Source organism: Salvelinus sp. IW2-2015, linkage group LG1 (assembly GCF_002910315.2).
Source record: "Salvelinus sp. IW2-2015 linkage group LG1, ASM291031v2, whole genome shotgun sequence".
In the NCBI taxonomy this organism is placed as follows: Eukaryota; Metazoa; Chordata; class Actinopteri; order Salmoniformes; family Salmonidae; genus Salvelinus; species Salvelinus sp. IW2-2015.
Genome location: NC_036838.1, coordinates 29,796,352 through 29,803,736, shown reverse-complemented (window position 1 = coordinate 29,803,736; position 7,385 = coordinate 29,796,352). Strand labels below are relative to the sequence as shown.

The window sequence follows — 7,385 nt, the reverse complement described above, 5'->3', positions numbered from 1 at the left end:
CCGTGCTTCTACACCTGCATTACTAGCTGTTTGGGGTTTTAGGCTGGGTGTCTGTACAGCACTTCGAGATATTAGCTGATGTACGAAGGGCTATATAAAATAAAATTGATTGATTGATTGATTCAAAACATATTTTACAAAAATAATTTCCTTGTGTTTTATTTCAGACAGTGGTGAGAGGAGTCGGGGTATGCTTATTATTGCTGTAATCTGCGTTCTGGTTGCCTCAGGGCTGGTTGGACTTGTAATCTATCGAAAGAAGAGTAGAAATGGACACTCACAAGGCAGGTATTTATCTTTTAGAGGTATGAGGTCACTCCCCAAAGTCAAAGCATGCTTAGCCTTTTTTTTTCTTTTTTTTTTTACAATCAAGGGTAGTGTTTTGGAAAAGGTGGGAAATGTTTGCTTGAACACAGGATGCAGGTCAAATAAAGTGTCATATTTTCCACACTTCCTCTGCTGTTCTCAAACAGTGTCATTATCCCAGACAAGTTCTCTAAATGTTGAAAAGGCAGAAGGCACACACACACACACACACACAGACACACACAAACGCTCTCTCTCTGATAATGATTACTTGAATAGCTTGGCTTATCTGACACCAACATGACTGCAACCACAGAGACCAGTACTCATAGTAACAAATGAGTCCTGAGTGTTTACAGCACCTGTCCAGGGGGCTGAGCGTCTGTATGTCTCTGTCAGTTATTCACACCTCACTTTAGGCCCATATTTACTTTCCTTTATTTGTTTTCACAGATTCATCCGAAAGAGTGCAAGTTGACATTGATTATGCATCGATAACTCCTAAAAAACGAACAGATAATCAGGTTAGTAAAAATCAGGTTAGCTTTAGCAGCCCTCATGGCTACAACTGTAGGCTTTATCTCTGTGCCAGTGAGTTAATGTGGTCTTGAGTTTCACAGACCACCTGAGTTTGATAACGGCCTGATGTCAATGCAACCAGTTTTGCCCATATGATATGGTTGGGTTGCAAAATGAGAAGCCACATAGCACATACCGGAGTGCCAGGTCTAGGTCCAAAAGACTTCTTAACAGCTTCTACCCCCAAGCCATGAGACCTATGAACAGCTAATCAAATGGCTACACAGACTGTTTTCATTGCTCCCCACACACACTTTTACGCTGCTGCTACTCTCTGTTTATTATCTATGCATAGTCACTTTAACTCTACCGACATGTACATATTACCTTAATTACCTCGACTAACCGGTTCCCCCGCACATTGACTCTGTACTGGTACCCCCTGTATATAGCCTCTGTATATAGCTTCGCTATTGTTATTTTACTGCTGCTCTTTAATTATTTGTTACTTACATTTTTTACTTATCAATTTTTTACTCAACACTTATTTTTCTTAAAACGGCATTGTTGGTTAAGTGCTTGTAAGTAAGTATTTTCCACTGTTGTATTCGGTGACAAATACAATTTGATTTGATTAGTAATGCCTTCGATCTTCATGTAGTCTTTTACAGTATTTGCAAAGTCTGTGGACTTTTAAAGTCAGGCTTAGTGATTCCTTCCACTAGCTTCGAAAAGTTCTAGATGTGTTTGTGTTGACTTGAGTTCCCTACTGCAGAACAATGAGAGTAGACAAGCGAGTGTCAGGAGTGTCCTGTTTCCTTCCTTCCTCTGGCACAACGTTTATAATAAAGAAGCATAAAATCCTATTTTATTTTGTTGTTTTCCCACCCCTTTTATCTCCCCTCTCTCTGCCCCTTCTTCCCCTGTCCCTCTCTGTCCTTCCTTACCCTACTTCCCTCTCCCTCCTAGGAGGAGCGAACAGAGATACCAGAATTGGAGTCGTGTAGACAACCCTAACCTGACATCAGTTTATGATACACTCCTGTTACATCGCATGGCTGCCAGCAGGGATGTTGACACAGCATGAAGGAGAAAAACGGGAAGTAAATGGGAGGCTGAAATGATAACTGACATCTTGTAGAGGTTGGTATATCATAAAGAGGACGTTAAACAAAATTAAAGTGCAAAAATATTCCACAGAAAACCTTTTAGAGGCACAGTTGTTAATGGAGAAAAATCCCCTGGAACTTTTGCACTGTTATAATTCAGGCTTTCTTTGTAGGTCATTCTTATTCTGTCAAATAGGGGCCTCGATGACATCCACTGATACGGACCAATTCAATAACTATGCTTTGAGTTGTTAGCAGGATCAGGATAATCCGTCTTTTTAAATGCCTTTTGTCACATATCCCAATGTATAAGTTAAAACAAATGGAACATATATTTTAATGCAATTCACTAGTGTGTTTGCTATGTACTGCTGTGCCAAAGCTTATTTTCAGTATTGACTGTTTTGTGTTTAAAGGAAGGTTCCTCCCCTGTATCTTTTTATAGCTGGTCATTGTTTAGCTTGCCGGTGGATAGCAGCTGTGTACATAACATAAAAAGAGCAGGTCTTTGAGATAAAGCCACCTACTCCTTAGARGCWATGGCTGTTAGGCTCCTTTAGAAACWAAAGGTCCATAGATAMATRTTTTCCTTTCACCATSTATGTTGTATTGAAAAAATCTTTCTGAGGGGCAGATCTTGATTTGCCATTTAATCTTGAGTGACATTTTCCTCTTCTTATCGCTTTTCGCAAACGGTAGGTCTGGGCTMAWTTGTAGCTCTTAATTAGCTTGTTTTGTTTAAAAACAATTATGACTGTWAACAGTGAATTACTAACTTTTTATTTAAAAATCCTATAAAATKTCCAGCTTTGTTTCGAGATAACGTTGGMCTTTTCTTCCAGTCCTTTACCTCCATCTAGTGGTTGAATGTTTTTATATTTCAGGATACTGTATACTGTACGTAATTGCCAGTGTTTCGCTCTGAGACAGTGTACTGTAAATTGTSTAAGTGTATCTTAAATCATGTGCAACCAAAATGTTCTCGAACAACCTTTCTGTGCTTTAGACTGTAGTCACGCCTTTTTGTGCCAATGTGCCATTATTATAACATTATTGTGAGTAAAAATTWAAACATTTGTCAAATATTTGGTAGCAAAACATGAGAGCCCCATTTATCATTCTATGTATTTATGTTATGTTCATTTTAATATTGTAATACTAATCTATTATTGTGTTTGTATTATTTATATGTTGTGGTAGAGTGTAATAATATGTTGTTATGTACTGTTTTATTTTGTATGTAATTGCGTAATCGTAATTGGATCCCAGGAAGAGTATTTAATAGGGACCTGGAATAAATACAAATAGAAACGTTATGTAATTTAACACGAAAYTCAGATTGCGCAATATTGTAATTTGTTAAACTCCAATGTTTCGTTACAGGAAATAAGTAACCTTCCTACAGTGGTTCCTCCTTTAAAAATTGTGAGTTTACACCGCGGGATTTAGAGCTATATAAAACACACATTCGTTTTCAGTCTGTAGCAGCATGGACAACGTGGTGAGTACCTTTACACTTTTAATTTGATTCCTGATCTATAGCATAACTCCACGAAGTTACGTTTTGAACTGAAATCATGGAAGTGGRGTACGGAAGCAATCTTTCCMAATTGAAAGCAGTTAATCCATGCGTGAATTCAAGCAATAACGACACTGGATTATAAACTCCCGTTATAACTGATTATAGCTCCCGTCCGCCCACTCTAAATTGATGAAAACGCGTTTTGGTGATGAAATGTAACTTCCTTATGTTATAATATACATTTGACCGAGTCAAATATGATTATTCATGTTCTGAGTCGTTCAGTGGGGTCTTTATCTGACATATCATTAACATTATACAAAGAAAAATTGGATTTCGTAACTTCATGCATCCGATAATAAACACCGAACTCTGTTGACAGAGCGGTGGTGCTTTCTCGCAGTAACTTTTGAGGGTTTACATGTGTTGGTCCTCTGCAAAATTGATTGTGAGAAATCTTCGAAAAAGAACTGGAATTTTTGTATGAAAAACGTACAGTATATTAAAATATGAAAATACTACATGGCATGTTTTATGTCCTCCAGATTCGAGAAGAAAAATTATGAGGTCAACAGTGAGCTTGTCAATTAGCCTAAAACTCTCACAGAATCCAGCCTAGCTGACACAATGCTATTTTCCCGATTTTTTTTACCACTTTCATTCTCTGGCCTCCATTGATTTAGTCACCCTAATTTTGGCTATCCCTAAGGGTAAACACTTTTGAACGGATTATGATTGAGACATGGGTTTGGACCATTGGTTTTCTTAGAGGAGTGTCTACACAATTAACATACTATTTTACCCATTGGTCAAAATATGTGTTTTTGATTGGAAACCCTAATGACATGTATTCATGTAATAGTCCACTCCATTACACTCAAAGGTGATTTAAACTTCAACCAGTGAATGCTAGCGATGNTTAAAAATTGTGAGTTTACACCGCGGGATTTAGAGCTATATAAAACACACATTCGTTTTCAGTCTGTAGCAGCATGGACAACGTGGTGAGTACCTTTACACTTTTAATTTGATTCCTGATCTATAGCATAACTCCACGAAGTTACGTTTTGAACTGAAATCATGGAAGTGGRGTACGGAAGCAATCTTTCCMAATTGAAAGCAGTTAATCCATGCGTGAATTCAAGCAATAACGACACTGGATTATAAACTCCCGTTATAACTGATTATAGCTCCCGTCCGCCCACTCTAAATTGATGAAAACGCGTTTTGGTGATGAAATGTAACTTCCTTATGTTATAATATACATTTGACCGAGTCAAATATGATTATTCATGTTCTGAGTCGTTCAGTGGGGTCTTTATCTGACATATCATTAACATTATACAAAGAAAAATTGGATTTCGTAACTTCATGCATCCGATAATAAACACCGAACTCTGTTGACAGAGCGGTGGTGCTTTCTCGCAGTAACTTTTGAGGGTTTACATGTGTTGGTCCTCTGCAAAATTGATTGTGAGAAATCTTCGAAAAAGAACTGGAATTTTTGTATGAAAAACGTACAGTATATTAAAATATGAAAATACTACATGGCATGTTTTATGTCCTCCAGATTCGAGAAGAAAAATTATGAGGTCAACAGTGAGCTTGTCAATTAGCCTAAAACTCTCACAGAATCCAGCCTAGCTGACACAATGCTATTTTCCCGATTTTTTTTACCACTTTCATTCTCTGGCCTCCATTGATTTAGTCACCCTAATTTTGGCTATCCCTAAGGGTAAACACTTTTGAACGGATTATGATTGAGACATGGGTTTGGWCCATTGGTTTTCTTAGAGGAGTGTCTACACAATTAACATACTATTTTACCCATTGGTCAAAATATGTGTTTTTGATTGGAAACCCTAATGACATGTATTCATGTAATAGTCCACTCCATTACACTCAAAGGTGATTTAAACTTCAACCAGTGAATGCTAGCGATGGCTAGCTATGCTAGCTATTCTACCAGTCTCTCTTAGAGTGTTAGCAAGCTAATAGCACACCCTGCATTCACATTTATTTTTAAGGGATTTATTTATTTTTAGGTTGATAACGATATTACCAAAGTATGTTGTATCATGAGAAAACAGTCATGGTATTTCATTTTCGAGAATGAACAAGATTTAACAAGGCAACCTTGGGGCTAATTTGACTGTGCGCAATGTAGTAGAGAGGTATGGCTGCTGTGAAACGTTATTCCATGAGGAACTAACAGAGGCCCGGACGTTGGTGACGTCACCACGTTTTTTTAAACAAAACCATTGACTTTAATCATTTGGTAAAAAGTCTTTCCTCCGTGACCCGAAAAACCGATAAGTGGTCAAGGAGAGTCTCTAGCCTACTAGAACGGAACACGGTCCTCCCCTCCTTGATATCCTCATTTTGGCGAGGATGGACAAGAGAATCCTACCAGTTYTCTGAAGAGTTTTGAAATCTGCCACACCCCATTTGAATCAGCAGTTGTTTTCTTGAAGGAGAAAACCATGAAAACATTTTAAAACGATATGCTACTTATCCTTTTATGTATAAAATGAACATCTAGCTAGATAAATTTGTATTACATTCAGGCGTATTCTCGTCCACTTTCATTTGAGAAAAGCCCCCCTTGCTGTTTTACGCTTGAGAGAAAGTTACTTTCACGAAAGTCGTCTGTCTACTCTGAATGGTTTAGTTACAAAACGACCCCCCAAAGTTTTAGAGCAGGCTTACAATGAAAAGCGGGTGTCAACAGGTCATAGAACTTATATGACCCGTCTGTTGTAATCTCAGGTTTGTACTATTAGTGTGAATAGAGGTGGGCTCAATTCAGTTTTTTGGAAATACAGCCTCTAATGGTGTAGAATTTAGTTGGAAATATACAGGGCCAGGAAGTAGAATTTAATTGATTGCAATTGAAGATTGTCTATTATATTGACAAGTTGTCAAATGAACCCCTATTGTAAAATGGAAACGAGCCGGGGATCAACGGAAGGGGGTAGTTCCATTCCCGAAAGCGGCGAGAGCATCGCCGCCATTTCCAAATGGGTGAAGAGGGCTCGTCTAATAATACCCCAGTCTGGCTGCGTAACTAAGAGCTCTAAATTTCTTGATATTATTTAAAAATCCTTTGAAGCCAGTTAATATAACAGGCGAATGGTGTTTTTACTAAAACATAGCTCTAAGTTACAAGATTGGTAGATCCCGATTTGAAATCCGATCTGTTTGGTTTCGCTTGAACAGAGGAGTAGGGGTAGAGAATTTTATATATGACAAACATTGTTTTTGTAAAATGTTGGGAGGGGTCCGGAATGGGCAGTTGTTTGAAGTTCTCACACACCCATGGTTGCATTAGTAAACTGCTGTAACGTAATGTTTCTACTGAATAACCTCTCCGCTTACAAGCAAGAAGTAGAGGCGTTTTCATACATAATTTTTGTCAACACCTTTGGTTTAGTGGTCGACAATGATTAGTTGTCTTTTGAATGAATGATCCCTGCTCAAATCTGGCTCATTTGTTTTTAAAATTTATTCTTTATCTTTTTTATTTTTTTACCCCTTGAAGCCAGAAAAACAGGCCGAAGGTTAACATACAAAAAATAGCTCTAGTTACCCCACATAACCAGATTGGTAGACCCCGATTTGAAATCGACTTTGTTTGGCTCTCTCTGAACACGCAGACAGTAGGGTAGATTTTATATAGAAAACAAAACATTGTTTTCTGTAAAAATGTTGGGAAAGGGGTCCACACCGGCGTTGTTTGGTGCGTTGTTCTTGTAAATTTACTGCCTTTTGTCCTTCTGTCGCTTTTTTAGCGCCTAACGTCGGGTTATATAGCGGTTGGCCTCGTTAATAGGATCATACATGTCACAAGTTTGTTACCGCGTTGAATCATGCTTGTTCAAGCTTCAAATTGACCCCCACACGGCTCGGTGTGTGGCTCGACAACTGCA

At 38.1% G+C, this 7,385-nt stretch overlaps 2 protein-coding genes across 6 annotated transcripts in view; both read left to right on the top strand.

Moving 5' to 3' along the window:
- LOC111964465 (SLAM family member 5) overlaps window positions 1-3,019 on the top strand; it is a 141,575-nt gene extending 138,556 nt beyond the window's left edge. Inside the window, exons 4-7 of one of the 5 annotated variants that reach the window (XR_011479967.1) lie at window positions 168-284; window positions 760-830; window positions 1,795-1,968; window positions 2,108-3,019. Coding sequence is in view for 3 of the 5 variants with exons in the window: in XM_070443754.1 (XP_070299855.1) it covers window positions 168-284; window positions 760-830; window positions 1,795-1,842 (236 nt within the window). In the remaining 2 variants the exon portion in view is untranslated. Of the gene's footprint in view, window positions 1-167; window positions 289-759; window positions 831-1,794 lie in introns of all 5 variants that reach the window. The other 4 variants (XM_070443754.1, XM_070443761.1, XM_023988380.3 and 1 more) reach the window with 4 other exon arrangements.
- A 1,356-nt stretch (window positions 3,020-4,375) lies between these two features.
- The window catches only part of LOC139022474 (protein NLRC3-like), a 7,312-nt gene continuing 4,302 nt past the window's right edge, over window positions 4,376-7,385 (top strand). Inside the window, exon 1 of the mRNA XM_023988351.2 lies at window positions 4,376-4,460. The gene's annotated coding sequence lies outside the window, so the exon portion shown is untranslated. The remainder of the gene's footprint in view (window positions 4,461-7,385) is intronic.